This window comes from Rhinoderma darwinii, chromosome 1 (genome assembly GCF_050947455.1).
Source record: "Rhinoderma darwinii isolate aRhiDar2 chromosome 1, aRhiDar2.hap1, whole genome shotgun sequence".
Lineage (NCBI taxonomy): Eukaryota > Metazoa > Chordata > Amphibia > Anura > Rhinodermatidae > Rhinoderma > Rhinoderma darwinii.
In genome coordinates, this window is record NC_134687.1 from 574030455 (window position 1) to 574051865 (window position 21411).

Sequence of the window (21411 nt, forward strand, 5' to 3'; positions counted from 1 at the left end):
TACTTTTTTTTTTAATCCGATCAAGGGATTACTTTATTTATAACTTTATTTTTTACTTGTAATGTATTAGCATACTTCTGTACGCTAATACATTACACTGTCACTATGACACAGGCTGCTGATCGGGCAGCACATGATGTGCCCGAACAGCAGGCAAACGGAACAGACAGCCCTGGGGTCCTTTGTAGGTCCCCAGGGCTGACTGCAGAGGGATTCCCTGGTGTTTGATCGCACTGACCGCGGCAATCAAAGGGTTAAACAGCTGTGGTCCGAATGTTTGCCGACCCCAGCTGTATTCAGGAGGCTGCTCTAAGATCAGGAGCTGTTAGTTACAGCTCCTGCTTAGAGTAGGAGCGCTCACACAAGCGCTCAGCCTCATCTGCAGCGACGCCAAAAGACGTCTCTGTAGACTAAGGACCTGCACCGCCTGACGTCAAAAGACAGTGGGCGGTCGGGAAGGAGTAGAAAAAAAAAGAAAAAAAAAAAGTTTCTACAAAAAGCCAAATATTGTGGTGCGCCTCTTACAGCATGTAGTGTATTTCCTCTTGTCCAAGTGTTGGATGCAATTACCATATTTGTCGTAACTGTTGTAGGAACATTTCTTAATTTTTACTTTAACCGCTCAAAGGCTGGACTATTTTGGGCCTTAAAGGATTGTTCCAAGATAAGGCAAATAAAAAAAAAAAAAAGGCTTTTTTGCGCCATATACCGCACCACACCTGTCCACAGGTTGTGCGATACTGCATCTCTGCTCCATTGATGTGAATGGGGATGAGTTGCTATGCCAGACAACCCGTGGACATGTTTTGCACGGTTATTGGAAGAAAAGAGTTTTTAAGCCTGAACAAATCCTTTACGGACGCGCTTTTCAGTTTTCAAAGTCACATTCTAAGGCCCCCTGCACACAACCTTGCCCATAAATCAGTCCGTGATTACGGGTACGGCTGGCCGCAGACTGCATTTGTGGAATGTGCTCGGATATAAAGTATAGGAGCACAGTCCGTAAAAGGCAAAAAAAATAGGCCATGTCCTATCTTTTGCGGAGCCTTTCTACGGCACGGACTCGGGAACGGGTCAGTTGCCCATAGAACTGAATGGGTCTGTAATTATGAACTAAACCTACGGACGTGTGAATGGGGCCCAAGAGACACATTTTTTCCTATCGACATAGCCAATGGCTTGTTTCTTGTAGGACAAGTTCTAGTTTTCAATAGTATCATTTTGGCATACATATGTGGTGTTTTGTTCTTTTTTGGAAGGGGGGGGGGGGGGGGGGGTGAGGAAAACAGCAATTTTGTCACTTCATTTTACACCATGCTTTATAAATAGCGCGTTAACGTTATTCTACAGGTCGTTCAAACTGCAGGAATACCAAATGTGCATTTGTTTTCTTTATGTTTTAGTACTTCTGCATAAAACAGGTTATTTTTTGTGCAAAACACACATTGCCACAATCTGGAAGCTATAACTTTATTTTTCCCTCGACGTAGCAGAGTGGTGGCTTGTCTTTTGCAGGACAGGTTCTAGTATTTCCTGGCACGATTTTGGGTGTAGAGAACCTATTGATTGACTTTTACTACTCGCCTGCGGTATAAATTGTGTTCATTTTAACGATTTTTAAATGAAAACGGCAAGAAACCGGACTTTAGTTTAAAAAAAAAATTATTTCTGTAAAAATCGTAATGTGAAGAGTTTTATTTTTTCATTTTGGACAATTGTTTTTTTTTTGTTTGTAATACTAACATTGAGAATTGCAGTGGTGATAGTTTGTAGAACGCTTTGTAATACATATTACTCTAAAGCATTATTGCCTGTTAGGCTGATCACTAGGTGATTCACTATTAGACCAGGTCTCTTACTATGGCACCCTGCAATCATATCCTCCCTCCTTCCAACTTCAATGCAGCAGACACCAGCAAGTGGATTGCAGTAGCCCCTTCCTATGCCATTCAATTATGGCGCAGGATGGGTCAGAATGCTGCAGCACTCACTGATTTTATTTATTTATATTTTAAAGTCAACCTCCTTATTCTTAATTCTCAAAAGGTTTTCTTACCGGAAAAATCTGGAAAGCCATGAAACCCTTCATCATCCACTCTGCAGGCCTCCATAAGACTGCTAAAGAGAGTCCCAATTGGATCCAGAGGATGTCCCACCCAGCCTTCCAGATTGGTGATGGAAGTGACGCCTTTATGTAGAAGCTCTGTTTTTAGGTTGGGGAAAAAAAAAAAGGATCAATTTCATCTTCACAAACCATAAAGTGCACACCTAAGGTATATTTAAGCATTTGTAAAGGGTACTCCCAAATTAATGCATCATGACGACATCCATCAATAGGACATGCCATAAAATAGTGATTGGTAGGGACCAGCTATCCACCAAAAGGTCGCCAATACTTTTCCATATCACCAATCATTTTAATGAAATGTTAACCACTGAGTGGGACGTGGGTGCGCCAACTTTTTGTATTCATGAAATTGAGGAAAAATAATCTCAGTCTCTAAATTGACATTGCTATGTGTGCGATCTATAATATATTAATCAATAAGAAGCTGGAGTATCGGCAAAAATCCAGTAAAAGGAGCAAAAAATGCTATAAGTCATGATCAATGGGCATAAATTAAACATTGCCTTCTGGAGCATCTGAATATTTATTGACTTCATAAAGTCCCATTATGGTGCCATTTTCTGGCATTTGGACAACGTAGAACAGTTTACGGAAATATTCGACTTGGTGCTTCTCTTTATTAAGCCGCTCCGCATTCATTTGAAGTGGACACATAGTGTGCACATTTCTAGTGTTCAAAGCGGCTTCTGTAGCTCCGAGTGAAAGGAAGAAATATTTCCGGAGAGTGGTGGGTTCTGTATTATTTATATAGTCTGCAGAGAGCCAGTCATCTCCAAGCAAGAGAATTAGGACTTTCAATTGGTACAGATTAACCCTCTTTGTATTTGTAGCATGCCTTATTCCACATTACTCCAGTGGCATCCACATCAATCCATAGGAAATCTCAAAAGGAAGCCCGAGTAATAAGTGATGAACCACACACACCCTTAAAGAAAAAAGGTCGCTGAAAAATTAATAAAAAGCCCCATCTTTCTTGTTCCATTCCCATTATTCCTCTAGGACAGGGGTCAGTAGCCTTTTTTTGTATGGCATGCAGTAAAATAAATCAAAGATGAAGTACTTTGTGTGCCATCTTTAGTGAAGTCTCACACAAGCACTATGCGACACTGGCGATCCCTGGCCCTGAAGAAACCAGTGACATTGGCACACGCTAGAGTCATCAAGCCAAGGGTTCGGGGTTGGGCTAGGTTTAGGATGGAGAGCCATTGCAAGGCTTAGTACTCAGCGTGCCAGGCAAACATGTTCCACGTGCCAGCTGTGGCACATGTGCCATAGCTTGCTGACCCCTGCTCTAGGAAATATTAGTAAAGTGCATGCTACCATTCATGTCAAAGAGCCGTGTAGTAACGCCCAGTGGTCAATTTATTACTTTCCAGGAGTAACAACAGAGGAAAGAAACACGGCAGAGCTTTTAGGAACAAACGCTCTTTTATGGGAAATGCAAGTATTTACTAAATGAATAGCAATTTCTTGTACGTCAGCATATTGGAAAGAACGGTTCAGGCCTGGACCATGACTAACCCTTAGACTGCTGGGACAATAAACACTTTACAAGCAAATTAAATCTAAATAAAAAAAAAATTTGAAAAACTAAAAAACAAAAACATTTAAATGTTTAGACCCAATACCCTTATTTCCTAAAAGTAGAAACCGGGCACATTCTGAAAATGCCACACATTTCATTTAATTTTGCATCTAAGTTTAACGTTCGGAAAAAAAAAAAAAATGAAATTATGTTTGCAGCTAAAAGACTGACGCAAGCATAGCAAATCCGTAGTCTTCCAAGAAATCTAGTTGCCTGTTTGCGCTGCCAGCCTGAATGGAAGGCGATGCTGGGACTTCGTTGCCCTCAAGTAGCATTTGTTTCCAACCTGTGAGTCGGTGTCTTTATGGCTGTGCTCAAATACGGTAAACGTACAATATTTCAGCAAGAAATCTGCCTATTTATTGCATCTATAGAATAACCTATTCAGACCACTGAACCCTTACAGAAGTGTCTATAGGGGGGATATAAAGGGTATATTGTCCATGTAATGAATGCAGACGACATGTAATGTTACCAGGCCTTAAGCGCGTTATTCCAAATACAGACCGGCTCAGAAATATTCGACAGCCTCATGCCGCAGTAAAGGTTTATTAGACGCATACCTTTCTTCTGTAACCGGAACATATCCATTCGTTTCTGTTGCTGTCTTCTAAGAGTGTTGACAATGGCAATTGCTAGTCGGAGGGCCTCCCGTGGGTAGCCATGTGACCTCAGTGCGTCCACCCGCGCACATGCTGTGGGGACGTGCTCTAAAGAGACAGACAATACATTGAAAGCTTGGCCCAGCCATTTTGACATTTTTTTTTTTATCACCCTACAGGCCTTATACAAGAACAAAATAGTCTCTTATGGTTGAGCATTTCTCGTGTCCACCGCTGCTCCTGAATGTAGAGCTATAGAAAAAGTGAACAAAGCAGCCAGTCACAGTGCAGTCTTTGTGGCTACGTAACTTACCGTGCCAGAGGGGCCACCCACGAGAGTCAAAGAGGGAGTTTTCAGTGTCGTCATGGTAACAGTAGTTGGTATAAAGGTCACTGCTAATAATGTGCTGTAAGTGGCTATCCTGCCAGTGGAGATCGCACGCCTCGATGGCTCGTGTGAACACTGTTCGATGAGGCCTGTGTGAGGAATCTGTGGGCAAGAAAGATAAAACTAATGTGCAAAAGCATAAAAAAAAAACAAAAACAAAAAATATTTACGTGTAAAAAAAAAAAGTTACATAAAAACAACGCGAGTGCTACATCTGTTCTTCCCCATTAATGTAATAAAAGATGGTCCCAACTCCTGTCACAGGTTAGCTGTGGTTTTACATAGGACTGTAGGTAAACCTACCACAAGGGATTACATCAAACAAGGCAGGCCCAAACAGCAACCTGAAATTCAGCTCTGCTACATGCACGTACACATTATTATAAAACACATGCACACAGATGTCCGCTTTATCACCTTGGTTGGCATTTCCAGCCTGAGGCAATGCATTGGTTAAATTAGGCAGCTCATTTCCGTGGTTGCCATCTTCCCAGGGACAAACATCCACGCTGTTCCATTTTTTCAGCTGTTTCAGCCAACTGGCTTTCTGCTCAAGCTTGCAGTGGGGATTTAAGACTATGCACATCCAGAGAGCACCTAAATGGGGGAAGGAAGCCAGGGACAATGTGTAAATGGCTATAGCATGACGTCTGCCGGGATTATAGAATATATAATATAGATTATAGAACAACTGAGCCAGTCCCACAGAGCGGACACAACTCTGATCAGCCCCATGCAAATTGTTCAAGGAACCCTTAAGTAAAGATTTTTAAAAAAAACAAAAAAAAAAAGAATCTTTAATGCAGGAATTCGCTCAGATTTCTATAATACACACACAATGAATTAGAATATCAAAAAGTTAATTTCAGCAATTCAAAAAGTTCAACTCATATTCAATAGATTCATTACACACACAGTGATCTATTTCGGCTGGGTTCACACGTGGCGGAATTTCACTTAAATTCCGCTGCGGACACTCAGCAGCGTTAATCCGCAGCGGAGCCGTTTGTCCATTGACTTACACTTTAATTTAGCAGTGTTCGTTTAGACGATGCGTAAAATTCCGCTGCGGAGCATAGGCTGCGGAGCGGAATTTGGTGTCCGCAGCATGCTCTGTCTGTTGCGGAGCAGTGGCGAACTCATGGCGGAATTTCTCCATTGACTTCAATGGAGATTCTAATTTCCGCAATGAAGTCCGCAGCTGTCATGCACATGTTATGTGTGCTGCGGATCCGTCCTGCTTTTTTAACTTGACATTTCTTCATTCTGGCTGGACCTATGTATTTCTAGGTCTACAGCCAGACTGAGGAAGTCAATGGGGCTCCCGTAATGACGGGAGCGTTGCTACGAGACGTCAGTAAATAGTCACTGTCCACGGTGCTGAAAGAGTTAAGCGATCGGCAGTAACTGTTTCTGCACCCGGGACAGTGACTACCGATCCCAATATACAGCAACCTGTAAAAAAAATAGAAGTTCATACTTACCGAGAACTCCCTGCTTCGGTCTCCAGTCCGGCCTCCCAGGATGACGTTTCAGTCTAAGTGACGGCTGCAGCCAATCACAGGCTAATAACAGGCTGCAGCGGTCACATGGACTGCCGCGTCATCCAGGGAGGTCGGGCTGGATGCCGAAGGAGGGACGCGTCACCAAGACAACGGCCGGTAAGTATGAATTTCTTTGACTTTCACAAGGGAAAGTGCTGTCCCTTCTCTCTATCCTGCACTGAATAGGGAGAAGGGAAGTACTTTTACCGCAGTCCGCAGCAGCTAGTCCGCATCAATTTACTGCACATTTTGTGCAGATCCGCAGCAGAATCTGCAACGCAGATTCTGTGCGGCATTGATGCGGACAGTTGCGGAGGAAATCCGTCATGTGTGGTCATGCCCTTCCAGCATTTTTTTCTTTTAATGTTGAAGATTATGGGTAAGAGTTAATGAAAACCCAAAATTCAGAATATCATAAGCCCAAATTAAAAAATGTTTTTTTAATAAAGAAAAGTTGGACAACTGAAAAGTAAGTACACAGTATGTTCAGTAAATACTTGGTCGGGGCTCCTTTTGCATGAATTACTGCATCAATGCGGCGTGGCATGGAGGCGATCAGCCTGTGGCAGTGCTGAGGTGTTATCAATGCGGCGTGGCATGGAGGCGATCAGCCTGTGGCACTGCTGAGGTGTTATGGAAGCCCAGGTTGCTGTGATATCGGCCTTCAGCTCGTCTGCATTGTTGGGTCTGGTGTCTCATCTTCCTATTGACAATACCCTATAGATTCTCTACGGGTTTAGGTCAGGTGAGTTTGCTGGCCAATCAAGCGCAGTGATACTGTGGTTATTACACCAGGTCTTGGTACTTTTGGCAGTGTGGGCAGGTGCCAAGTCCTGGTGGAAAATGAAATCAGCATCTCCATGAAGCTTGTCAGCAGAGGGAAACATGAAGTGCTGGAAAATTTCCTGGTAGACGACTGCGCTGACCCTGGACTTGATATAACACAGTGGACCAGCACCAGCAGATGACATGGCACCCAAACCATCACTGACTGTGGAAACTTCACACTGGACCGCAAGCAACTTGGATTGATGCCTCTCCACTCTTCCTCCCGACTCTGCAACCGAGATTTCAAAATGAAAAATTAACTTTTATCTGAAAAAAAGACTTGACACTGAGCAGCAGTGCTGGTCCACTGTGTTATATCAAGTCCTGAGTCAGCGCAGCGTCTACCAGGAAATTTTCCAGCACTTCATGCTTCCCTCTGCTGACAAGCTTTATGGAGATGCTGATTTCATTTTCCAGCAGGACTTGGCACCTGCTCACACTGCCAAAAGTACCAGTACCTGGTGTAATAACCACAGTATCACTGCGCTTGATTGGCCAGCAAACGCACCTGACCCAAACCCTATAGAGAATATATGGGGTATTGCCAAGAGGAAGAGGAGACACCAGACCCAACAATGAAGAAGAGCTGAAGGCCGCTATCAAAGCAACCTGGTCTTCCATAACACCTCAGCCGTGCCACAGGCTGATCACCTCCATGCCACGCCGCATTGATGCAGTAAATCATGCAAAAGGAGCCCCGACCAAGTATTGAGGGCATATACTACATACTTTTCAGTAGCCAACATTTCTGTATTAAAAATAATTTTTGAAATTGGGCTTATTTAATATTCTAATTTTCTGACACAAATTATTGGGTTTTCATTAACTGTTACCATAATCATCAACATTAAAATAAAAAAAAAATGCTGGAAATAGATCACGGTGTGCAATGAATCTATATAATACATGAGTTTCACTTTTTTAATTGAATTAATGAATTAGAATTTCATCAAAGTTAACTTATTTCAGTAAGGATACATACATGCATGTATAACAAGCCACAGTTGAGTGTATGTTGAAGAGCAGCAAGTTCTAGACTGTTCAGTATGTAATATGGTGAGCAGTCGGTCCTCCAAGTCGCTGCCCAAACAGGCACATCAGCACTTCAGCTTTATTCTACTGAATCACAAGGTTAAAGAGGCTCTGTCACCAGATTTTCAAACCCCTATCTCGTATTGCAGCAGATCGGCGCTGCAATGTAGATTACAGCAACGTTGTTTTTTTTTCAAAAACGAGCATTTTTGGCCAAGTTATGACCATTTTTATATTTATGCAAATGAGCCTCTTAAGTACAACTTAAGCACAAAAAACAACGTTACTGTAATCTACATTGCAGCGCCGATCTGCTGCAATACGAGATAGGGGTTTGAAAATCTGGTGACAGAGCCTCTTTAAGTTGATAGGCTTTCATAATACGATTCGGAGAAAAAAATTCAAATAAAAACATTTTTTTACACTCTGACCTCATGTACACAAATATATATATATATATATATATATATATATATATATATATATATATATATGGGCTATACAACCCCCCCCCCCCCAAAAAAAAATGAACTTACTGCAGCCACTAGAGGGAGCTTACGAAATACGGTTTACAATGTACTAGAAAGTATGCCGCAAGGTTCCCCTAGTGGTGGCTGCAGGAAACCAGAATGCCATTGTTGCAGATAAATGCTATAAAGACTAACTGCAAGTCAGAGTGCTGGGACCCCTCACCAATCCCGAGGAGCCCATGTTCCCCATTTGAAGAGAGTGGTGGACATTCACGCGCACTCTTCCACTCTGTTCATTCTCTATGGGACCAACAGGTTCGACTGCATCAGTAGTGCGCACGCGTGACCATTGCTCCATTCAAATCAGGGACACAGGACCCTCGTTCTCGTGTATGGTGGGAGTCCGAGCGGTCAAAGCCCGCAGCGATCATACCTTTATCACCTATCCTGTGTGATAGATTAAATTCTTTGAGGGACATCCCCTTTAGGCATTGTTCCCACAATGTGAATTAGAAGCGTTCGTGATGTTTTACGCGCCGAAAAACGCATGCTTTAAGCTTCCCATTAACATCAATAGGAAGACGCATCGCAGTGCATACGACATGTTTTTTTACACGGGCGTGTTTAAAAATAAATAAATGTAAAAAAAAAAAACAAAAAAAAAAACAGCATCAGGCCGATAATGCACTATAGTCAATAGGAGTCCTAATTACGTGCCCAAAAAACACGCCAAAAACGCCTGTACTTTGAACGCTTTGCAATAAAAGTTAGCTTGTTTGACACGTTTCCACATCTTTTTTGAGTGCCGTGTGAACAAGGCCTATTTCAGTACAGAATTTAACCCCAAAAACTACTGAGCACTTGCCTTAAAGTGAATGTCTACAAAAGAGGTGCAATCTAGGGCACACTGCCATAAAAAAACAAAAAACAAAAAAAAACAACCACAAAACCCCACCCCCAAAAAAAGCGAACTATAAAAACGGACATGTTGTACAAGCGGCCCAAACAAACAAAATAAATTCCAGGGACCTGTCAAACGTCACTTGCCAAGCAAAAAAAAAGCCTGCATGTGAATAAATGAAGCAAACAAAAGACTCCTCATTATTCAGCGTCTCATTTACAGAGCGCAAGTCGGTCTCCCATCATTCATCAAGACTTCTTTTAATGGGACCACTCCTTTTTATTGTCATTATTTCCGTAATTAGGTTAACAGAGAAATTTGTTTAACATTAGGTTTCCCTTTGAAGAACTGCAAGAAAAAAATCTAATTTGTGCTGACATTTCACACAGCATCAGCTCACAATCTGCATCCCCGACACTGCAGAACGGGTTCGTCTGAATGCATCAAGGTCTGAAACAAGGCAATTTTCACATGGAGACATTTTTTAATCAGCTGTCTCTTCACCGATGTGAACTCTGACAGTGGCGTGAAGAACGTCTGAAAGTGCTATTCAGCCACACTTCATCTGCTCATTATAGGATGGGTTTTTGCACACTTGAGGACATTTGCTCAGTCACTTGAACAATCTGCTGGAGCGGTAGATTCTGCGAGAAAGCGTCGAACGAGGCAATCTGAGCAAGGACACCGCAGTCCTCGTATTCTGGCCAGCCTGCAGTCTACAGACAGGGAGCAAAACTAAAATGGCAAGAAAAAAAATGAATAAAAATAAATCCAGACCTTCTGTTTAAACCTATAAATGCCTTACTACGAAAAAGGGAGGCCGAAAACGTAAGGTTGAATTTAAGACTTGTCTATCGGATGCGGTGCACCGTGAAAACCTCATGCAATTACCTCCAGAGGTCATGCATGGAATCACACTTTGAAGGATTGGAGTCCCAGTGCTGACAAGTAAATAGAGGGGGATGGGTGAGCGCAGGATTACTATCCGCTGTAGATTCAGACCAGATTGAACTATGGTAATAATGACGCAAACATTTCCCAATGACCTTGGTCGAGAAAACGAGAAATAAAGAACATAATGGAAATGAACACTTCAAGACCGGGAGGGATGTAACCAAGAAACACAAAGCATGCCGGATTCAAATTCTCCAGCAGACAAAAACACTAAAAACAAAACATCCCCCACGTTGGGTTTTAGGATATATAGCAATACTCAGATTGAGGGATGAACAATGTAAATACAAAAACGGGGCTGTAGAAGGTTATAGATCCCCGAAACAAAAAAAACACACTATGACATCTTCACATTCCTATATTATTACCAATAAAACTTCAGCCAAGAACAAATCTGAATGTGCACCACATTGTGATCCTAACAATACAGATGCCTTAGTAGCCTCTAGTCTAGGGGAAAAAAAAAACAAAAAACAAAAAAAAAACAATTGCATGCATTTGTAGACTACAAGTAAGACACCAGTCCCTTTAACCATTTCAAAACCGCAGCAGGCAGGCATTGTCCTAAGGCCTTATTTACACGAGCGTATTTCACGTCCGTTTTACGCGCCTGAAAACAACGCACGTCACGCGGACCTATGCAAGTCAATAGGGCCATTCAGACAGTTTTTCACGCAGCGTGTGTCCGCTGTGTGAAACTCACTGCATGTCCTATACTTGTGCATTTTTCGCGCATCACGCACCCATTGAAGTCAATGAGTGCGTGAAAATCACGGACGGCACACAGACGCACATCCGTGTGCTGTGCGAGTCACACAACAGTTGCTGAAGAAATTATTGAAAATAGAAAAACACCTTCAGTTTATTTTGCTGACGTGATACGCGTGACATACTCGCGTAAAAACCGCTGACACGCACCATACATTGATGTCACACGGACCTGCAACGCAGGAAAACCGCCGCTTTTTTTACAAGCGCAAAACGCACACGTTCGTGTAAATAAGGCCTAAAACTCAGTCATTTCAAACAATTCGCATATAGAGAGTAAGAATCCACGCTAAAACGGCACTTAAGCCTCTTTGTTACACAAAAGATTAAGGCCGGGCCTTTAAAGGATTTCAAGGCATCCAGTAGAGTGGGAAGCTCGAGAAGAGTTGTCATTTGTATTATTCACAAAGTCACGCAAGATAAAAAAAAAATATATATATTCAAGATAAGAGAAATGGTCGATATGAGGAGGATTTGATGGCAGTCACATTCCTTCGCCACATGTGCTCCTTCTGTTCTGCTGTATCCAGCTCATCACTCAATTCTCCCGGGAAAGCATCTAATAAAAGACTTTACCCTACACTGACTCTCAAAACATATGTGGTGGATATGCCACTGCCAATCACATATTCCCCCAATTACAATTTAATAGGCACTTACAATTCTAGGGAAGCCAATCCAAGAGACAACAGATAAAAATAGCTAAATTTTATTCAAACCCGGTGAGCAATCTCAAGTGAGCGGCTGTCCCTCCTAAAGCCAAAAATCCTTCTATATATTGGTTTGGAGGATTCAATAAGAAGGAATAGATGAAAGGACACCTTGGCACATCACCGCAAGGAAATCTTTAGATTTGCAAAGGCTAAAAAGACGCTGCACCATGTTCCGGCTTCTGAATGTGGAAGAGCGGGTAGGTAATGATCAAAAGCAAAGACTCGGCGTTTGTAATTTCGAGATAGGAAAAATTGTCCTCGCTTTATTTATATAGCACCAACATATTACACCGAGGAATATGGGCTACGATCTCAAACTTCAGTCCCTCTCACCTATGGAGCCAGGTACTACGATGTATTACAGAGGATTGGAGCAGACCTGGCTATCTGGGGGTGGACAAAGATATGGACTTAGAGCTGAAGGCAGAACTCCCCCCAATAACTACCAAACAACTAAAAATTATATTTAAAAAAACAAAAACAACCATATGAACCTAAAAACAGACAATGAAAATGGATGGGGGTGGAGTTCAACAACCATAAGGACACAGAAAAATGAACAAATTTTTTTTTCCAAATTCCAGTAATTTTTTAGGTGTCGTTCCGTGCACAAGGCCTAGTATGCAAATCCGAATTTCCTGGGTCATTGTTCAATAAAACATACAGGATCGGGAGATGCATAAAGCATAGCCAGAAAGTCAGTTGTAAAAACACACAAGACGTGGCGTAATTTACACATTTTGTTAAGGGTTGTAACCGTATGCCATCTAGAAGGGCTGGTGTAATGGCTTCGTTCAGTGAAGTGTGGGGGCATTTCATATGTATTAAAGCTCGGTAGCTGCGATAAATCAGGAACGTGCTCTTTTGACCTCTGGTGCGCCGAAGGCATTTGGTAACCAATCACACAAAAAGGATTTTACATCAGGACCAATAGTGATTACAAGCCGGAGCAGGGGGTAGCTCCATCACATCAGGTCTACTCTTTCTATTACAGAAAACATGACCACAACAATCCTATCTGGCTGAATAGATCGCGGCAGCCAAGCATAGCCATAAAAGACAGTCTCGAAAATATACTCAAAACGCAAGTAAATCTCCTTCTGCATTCACAATCGTTACCTTCGCATTGACACTGGTTCAAGGCCTCAATGCCGGCTGCAGAGAGAACCAGTTCTGGAGGCTGCGCTTCTTGGAACAGAATTTTCATTTTGCTCTAATTCATTCTATTACGGAATTAAACTTTGATGTATTGGTCTTGACAAGTGCTTCATGCTGATTGTATTGTGCATGATAGTATAATCACTCCCCATGCATTTCGCACTGGCTGGCTGATTAATGCAATAGATTTTTTTATGGCAAAGGGGGGTGACCACGCTATGAAAACCGTATACTATGTGTGAGCTGGGGGATGGGAGTACAGGAAGCAAGAATGGAGCCCCGGGAAAGGACAGCTTTGGCCCCACGCGTACATTTTTAGACAGTGAATCAAAACTATAATACACAAGATTTAATTACACATTAAATGCCTTCACAGGACTACGCAAGCACAAGTCTGGAGCGAACGTAGGCGTTCAGTGACTATAGCCCTCTTCATGAGCATGGGTCGAAACTAATGCATGTAGCGTGGCATAAAACAGACACTATTATACATACAATACTAATAAAAAAAGTAAAGCAGGACACAGATAGAAAGAATATATATACACATACATATACATATGTATGGGGCAGCCATGTTGCCCGAGATGCTGTTAACAGCATTAAGAGATGTGCTTTACAGCAGTCACGTGGACGATAGAAGTCAATAGGTCAGATCAAAACTATGGTTTCCTATGGGAGAGTTTTCTAAGCATGCTCTGATCTGTGCAGAGATCATTGTGCAGGGAGGGGTGCCTGGATCCATCACCTATTGTAAATGGTGGATCTGGTGTTATCTATATAGAGGCCATTGTAATCCTGCCTGTGATAATGAGATGACTGCTGAGAAGTGATCTCTACAGAACAGGAAGTGTCAGCCTATTTTTAGGCTCAGCGGTCAGACTTAAAACGACAAGATTTTAGGAGGAATGTATCTCTAATAAAAAAAGGAAAAAAAGTAAGTTAAAGTAACATAAAAACTTGATTTAAATAGGTAATTTTCAGACACATCCCTTAAAGGGGTTGGCCTGTTTACTATTAAATGGTGTCTTGATGCAAAACGAATATCCCTTTGGCCTTCTTTGCCAGTTCAAGCAAGCCACGCCCACATGTAAAAGATCAGCTATCCGCCGCCACCGCCACGCCTGCCTCATCCATGGCAGCGTGCGACATGGAGGCAGAAGAATCAGCTCATCCATACCTGAACAAGCCGGAACTTCCAGGCCCCTACTCTGCGATTGCGCTTGTTTCTAACTTGCACAGGAACAGCGCAATGGACACTCTTCATTATGCGAGTGTGCCATCTTCCCATCAGCTCAGGAAGATCGCATGCGCAATTGACTAGAGCAGGGGTATCAAACACACGGCCCGCAGGCCTCATGCGGCCCCCTGAGTCAGTCATCTGCAGCCTGCAGGACACAGCCACTAGTATAGGCTATATATGGACAGCAATGTCTGGGGCTTCCCCAGAGCCAGAGCACCGGGCGGAGCGCTAGTATAGGCTCTGCTCCAGGACTCTGGGGAAGCCTCTGACATCACTGTCCACACATGTAGCGCTCCACCCAGGACTCCGGCTCTGGGGTACCCCTGACGTCACGGTCAATATTTGGACAGGGATGTCAGAAGCAGAGCTTGAGTCTCAGGAAAAGTGTTACTAGCGCTCTGCCCAGGACTCCATATATGGACAGAGATGTCAGGGGAAAACCCAGCGCTGGACAGTAATATCAGGAACAGCGCTGGAATCCCAGGCAAAGTGCTAGAAGCAGCTCTGCTCCGGGCAAGCCCCTGACATCACTGAATTCCAGAGCAGAGCCTATACTAGTGCTCTGCTCTGGGGTTTCCCCCCTGATATCGCATTCCGGTCCAGGAGAATCAGGGGCTTCTCCAGCAGAGGAATCCACAGCTAAAGCATCGGGCAAAGCTCTGGCTGGAGATTCCACTCCAAGAGGGAGCCCCAATGGAGTGATCTACTGGGGGGGTGGCACTATCTACAAGGGGTGGCATCTACCGAGAGCACTGTGGCATTATCTAGGGGGTGGCATCTACAGAGGGCTCTGTGGCACGATCTATAAAAGGGGCTAACCAATCTTGACATTTGTGTGTCTGCCAAACGCTGCCAACTGAGCTGCCGGATCGAATTTAGCGACACTTAAACTGGATTGTTAAAATAAGCACATGGAGAAAAAGCGCCAACTTACGTTAAGTTTGAACCTAGCGCTATTATAGTTATGTGATATTGTTATAGTAGTTCAAACCTAATTAAACAATAATTTTGTATCAAATTTGAAAGTATTGCGGTCCGTCATTTTTTCTATATGTGGCCCACTTACCCGGCCGAGTTGGAGACCCCTGGACTAGAGTGTATGGGAATTTTTTTTAATAAATATGGTTCATAAAGGGTCTTCAAATTATTATTATGAGAGAACAGTGGGGGAAAAAAGCACACACACACACGCACAAGCACGCACGCACGCAATTTGGGGTTTTCATTAACTGTTACCATAATCATCAACATTAAAAGAAAAAAATGCTGGAATACAATCACTCCGTCGTTTTTGATGATATTCTAATTCATTGAGGGCGCGCGCTCGCGTGTGTGTGTGTGTGTGTGTGTACACACACATATATATATATCCATCTATCCACTGTACAGATGTATATATCTGTACAAAAATATATACACACACGTGTGTATATATATATATATATATATATACACACATATATACACATACATATACATATACACACACACACACACACACACATATATATATATATACACACATATAGTTGGATTGTACAGTGAGGTACACTTTATTATACAGCTGTTCAGTGGTAGCTGAGGTGCAGCCGCTGGCTGAGGTGTAGGGATGTCACGATACCAGAATTTGGACTTCGATACCGATACTTAGTGTAGTTTTGAGATTTCGTTACCGATACTTTGCCAACGGAAGAACGTTTTTTTATTATTACTGTCTTCTGATGATTAATTTAACCTCCACGTGCCTCACATTAATAGAAATTAAGCTCATGTTTCTCAGTCATAATGCGTTAGTGTAAGGTACATGATGGGGTTAATTACTATTAACGTGAGAAACATTAGGTTTCTAACGATGAGGATGAGAAACAATGAGGTTAAATTTACAGCGTACACATCATAAATGGCGCAAAAAAAATAAATGTTGTGCAGGTTATTACGGCCGCACCAATACCGAGTGTATATTATATGTAGAGACTTCTTTTATTGTGTATTGTAAAACAAAAAAGAAAAAAAAAGGTGTATGTATTTTTTTAAATTTAATATTACTATGTTTTTACTTTATTTTTAAACTTTAATGTACTGGCATATATCAGATATATGCCAGTACATTAGCCTGTGTACGTATAGTACACAGACTGTTAGGACATACCTAAGAATGCCCTAATAGGAAATATGGTAAGACAGCCCTGGGGTCCTTCAATAGACCCTGGGCTGTCTGCCCATATATGGTATGGCCCTCGATCGTGTCACATGAATTCCCTGTGACGTGATCCAGGGGCATCCCCCCCCCTTCTCATTTTCTCCTGAATGCTGCAGTCCGCTTTGATCGCAGCAATCAGGGGAATAGCGGCAGAGATGAGGCTCCTTTCATCTCAGACGTTATAGAGTGGGGCTGCGGCTGTGTAATACAGCCATTGCCCCGCTCATGACAGTAAGTGCGTGGTCAGCATGAGGTGATGCGGCCAGCGCTGCACTAATGAGCGCAAGCACTGAAGACCGAACTTGGGGGTGTTTTGCAGCGCGCCCGCCATGTTCGGTCTTCAGTGCCGGCGATCATTAGTGCAGCGCTGGCCGCATCACATCATCCTGACGGCGCGCACATGTCAGGACTCAGGAGCGGGGCAATGGCTGTATTACACAGCTGCAGCCCCGCTCTCATACATGTGTTACTATACTTACACAGCTCAGTATCGAAATACATGAAATAACGGTATGGAACCGTTTGGGGATGCACAGTATCGAAGTTGCATCCCTACTGAGGTGCTGTCACAAGATGACCGGCAGAGATGGATGTGCTGGGAATGATGCATGCTGGGATTTTCACTTTCATTTTTAACATGTCCCTCCCACACCAGCCTGCAGGGAGCGCTGCTACTGGACTATGGTAAGGTGGAGAGGCTCCATAAATCATATTATTTACTTTATTTGTGCTCATAACTCATTAGGCTGTGTTCACACTGAGTTTTTTGCAGGAGGAAAATTCCTCCTGCAAAAACTGCTCCAGACGGTTTTTGCACGGTGGTTTGACAAAAACTCGTCAAAACACTCGTCGAGGCGTTTTTTTCCTCTTTCTGACTGATTGAAATGGGGTTTTGGAGGCAGAAACCGCCTCAAGATGGGTCATGACGCTTTTTACCGCGACGCATTTTTTTTACTCACGGTAAAAAAAAAAAACTTGTCCTACTCCCATTGAAATCAAAGGGAGGCATTTTCGGGCGGTTTCCGCGTAAAAAAACAAACTGTGTGAACAGGGCTTTCAATATTGTCTGGGGCGCTTTTGAAATTGTACGCGGATAGCTGCCAACCCCTTTAAGAAGCATAAAGTAATGTGCTGAAATCTTTAAACTGGATCACGGACCAAACTATCCGGTAATTTGTCCTTCCCATGGAAGAATAGGCTTGTAGGGCATAAGACCTAGCTGAATGAAAAACCCTAGTATGTGTGGAACATACATCGAAAAACACTACTCATAAATGCGAAGACTCAAAAAGGGCATTCTGGAGAAACACTGGGCCTCGTGCATTCAACCTTCCAATAGAGATTTCTGACAGACTAGATGTACAATAAAAGTCTCGTCTAAAGCTTTTGGTCAATGTCAATAGAGGATCTGGAAACAGCCAAGCACACCTCAGCATAGATCTCAATAGAGAATGCTCCTGGGATCTGTGGGCTGGTCACATTGATCTGTGGGGACCTGACCATTCAGGACACATGAACCATAGGTCATTGAAGGGGTTTACCGACAAAATGTGCCTGGACAGGTCTGCTAAGAACGATGCTCCCCGACTTCCAATCAAAACGGAGATTTATTGTAACAATTTCAGCTTTATTAAACTGTCAAATGAGCAACGCTCCTGTGATAGCGGCACCAATTACAGCTTGCTTAAAAGTTGACAAGTATAACGGATTCAGTGGTGGCACGTGAGAAGGATCCGGAGGTTGTTTTGCATTACAGGTTAAAAAAATGCGGGTACTTATTTAATTTGTCACTTATCTTCTGCCAAGCAGACATTTAAATTGTGGCAGAGAGGCATATGGGGCTTTTAGTTTAAATATAATCCCCATATTTAAATGATCCATAATGGCCCAGTGTTTGAGTGAGAATGCCAGTCTCAGTGAGCCCCACCGGTGACTTGCAACATTTGTATTCAGGTCCTATGTTCTCCATGTTGCTAAAGGGCTTCCAATTTCATTTCACAGCCAGGAGCTAGCAGAAAACACCAATTAACTTGCAGATCCCATTTGCTGACAAGACTCAGCCCCCTTCTCACAGTCTGGCATCTGGTGGAGCGCTGATTTGAGCGCAGACCCACGCCAGGGCACAAGTCACATTTTTTAATAACCAAGATTAAAGAAAAAGAAAAGCTTGCATTATATTGTGAGCTTACAAGTTACCTGTCAGTGAACCGCTAGGTCTGTTCCGTGTTGGTCCATTGCCTGATATCTACCAGCGGAAACAAAAAGTATATATCTATATCCATACACTATCCTTCTAGAATATTTACCTCAGAACTCATCCTTACTTAGAAGTGGAATAAGTCATCTGTCAGATTGTAAGCAAATCTATTCAGCGGTTTAAGGGGGTTTTACACTTGGCGATCAGGCAGACGGGCATTCATAGAACGCTCGTTGCCGATAATTGCCCTGTGTAAACAGGGCAGCGATCAGCAGACGAACGAGCAAACACTCAATCATCTGCTGGTCGTATAGTTTTCTGAAAGTAAAATTATCGCTGTCGGCAGCACATCTCCCTAAACAGGGAGAGGCGCTGCCGACATGATAATATATGGGGATGATCGATCGGAGTAGCGACCGCTCGTCCCCATCCATAGCTCCGTGTGACAGGAGCAAACAAGCGCCAAATCAACGTCGTCTCGTTGATCGGCGCTCGCTGCACCAGCCTATTATTGACCAGTGTAAACGGCCCTTTAGTCTAGGTAACATCTGGTAGAAGCTGCAATGGATATCTCAGAATGGCAAATCTGCCTAGTTTTGCAACATAGGAGCAATGGATTTATTACGAAATAACTTAGGCAGGTCTGCCATGCAGGGGGTCTAGAAAAGCTGGGTGACTATGAGCAGCAGCCAACTTTGTCCAACGATACTGGTTGTCGCCAAGCTTCTCAAGAAACGGATGTTTGAGAAATGGCTAAACGGGGGAGATTAAGGCTGAGTTCCCACGAAGCGTAAACGCTGCAGCATTTGTGCGGAGATTCTGCAGCATTTAGAGTAGCCACAAAGTGGATGAGATTTAGGGTAGGAACGCAGTGTAAACACTGCGGATTTTCCGCAACTGATTAATTGCGGAAAACCTGCAGCTTATTACAGTAGCAGCAGTGTGAGTGAGATTTCAACAGATTTCCTCCCCACATTGTGGAAAAATGCAGACTAAAAAAAACGACAAAAATTGACCTGCGGTGTGGTTTCTTCAACCGCAGCATGTCAGTTAATGCTGCAGAATCGCAGCTCTTCTATTGCGGGTTTTCCCATTGAATTCAAAAGGGTGCTGTGGTGTGTGCTGCGATATTTGCGGCAGAATCTGAGATTCCGCCGCAAAAACCTGGGAAAAAAAAACAAATAGTTATACTTAACCAGAGTTCCTTGCTTCTTCTCCAGTCCAGCCTCCCTGGATAATGCTGCAGGCCATGTGACCGCTGCAGCGGTCACATGGCCTGCAAAGTCATCCAGGGAGGCCTGAGTGGATATCGGAGGAGGGAGGAGGCAAGTATGTGCAATAATTTACGCAGCGGAGTTTACGCCTGAAATTTTTTTTTAGAAATGAAAGTAAAATCGAACGACCCTGTGGTGCAGGTATTTGGATGGCATTCCGTGTCTTCAGGGCAGATACGCTGTGCAGCTTGATGCAGTGTATCTGCCCTGAATACGCTGTGAGTCTTCCCCTATCCTTAAAGGAATCTCATTCACACCCTGCAAAAAGTCTGCATTTAAAAAAAAAAAAAAAAATGGAATTAAAAACCCTGTAAAATTAAGCTTATACTTACAGTCCAGCCATCATAGTGACACTTCTCTTTTGTTGTCCGTCCAGGCCAGCCTCCTGGAATGACGTTTCATCCCGGCTGTAGCGGTCTCATGAGCTGCAGCCTCATCCCGAGGCCGAACTCCATGGACAACAGAGGTGACGCATCGACCATGACAGCGGCCCGGGGCAAGTATACATTTTTTTCTTCAAGTGTTTATTTCTGCAGAGCAGATTCCACCAGAAAAAACTGCACCACAACTTGGTGCAGTTTTACAGGTGGAATTTTCAGCAGGTTCTAGGTGGGATGCGCGGCATACTTTTATGCAGCGCATCAGCCCGTGGCAACCCGGCCTTAAAATAACAGAGAGTGGTCCTCTATCAAACAACAGGATTGGTGATGCAAGATTGAAGGGGGTTAGACTGCTGGAACCCCACGGACCCCAGTTTGGCCATCCCATTCCACCAGTAAGAGTGGTCGGCTGCTCCTGTAACTCCCATAGTGTATGAAGTGGCTGTGTGCATATGCTCGACCATTGTTCGATACATCGGTTACATTTTTCGTTTTATTTTAAAAGACACAATGCTTTATTATATACATAAATCATGCGCCCACAAACTAATATTACATATCTTATTCGCCATGATCAGATACACATTTATATACATGACGCACAATGCATCACAACAAGCTTTGTAAAGCGGCTATAATTTCATCACATCACCTACAATTTTCAACGGCAGAACGAAATATAGATTTATGTAAAATAAAAAATAAAAACAGCTGCTATGAATAGTCTGCAGTTTCATTTCAGTAGAGAAACAATCGTTGTCAAATTCCTCACCTATTTAGATGAAGAAAAAAGCCAACATTTGTTCTTCCTTTCTGCATTCTTGACAGAAGGCAACGCACAGAGAGAGAAGACAAATCTCCTCTCTGCTGCGGTTTCCTGTCACAAGTGTGCTGGATTACCTCCACAGGCCTGTCTCGTTCTGGACTTCTCTCCCACAAGCTGCCGCCTCTATAGCGATGTACCACGACATTCTGTGTGATTGGCACAAGGACCCACAGGCAGAAGGAGACGTAGGGAAACCTTCAAATTCTGGACATTTTACGGG

At 43.2% G+C, this 21411-nt stretch overlaps 1 protein-coding gene across 1 annotated transcript in view; it reads right to left on the reverse strand.

Moving 5' to 3' along the window:
- The window catches only part of ZSWIM6 (zinc finger SWIM-type containing 6), a 124794-nt gene that overhangs the window by 13231 nt on the left and 90152 nt on the right, over positions 1-21411 (reverse strand). Inside the window, exons 5-8 of the mRNA XM_075839334.1 lie at positions 5121-5300; positions 4629-4805; positions 4277-4423; positions 2057-2203 (exon numbers count right to left, since the gene is read on the reverse strand). Coding sequence (XP_075695449.1) covers positions 2057-2203; positions 4277-4423; positions 4629-4805; positions 5121-5300 — 651 coding nt within the window. The remainder of the gene's footprint in view (positions 1-2056; positions 2204-4276; positions 4424-4628; positions 4806-5120; positions 5301-21411) is intronic.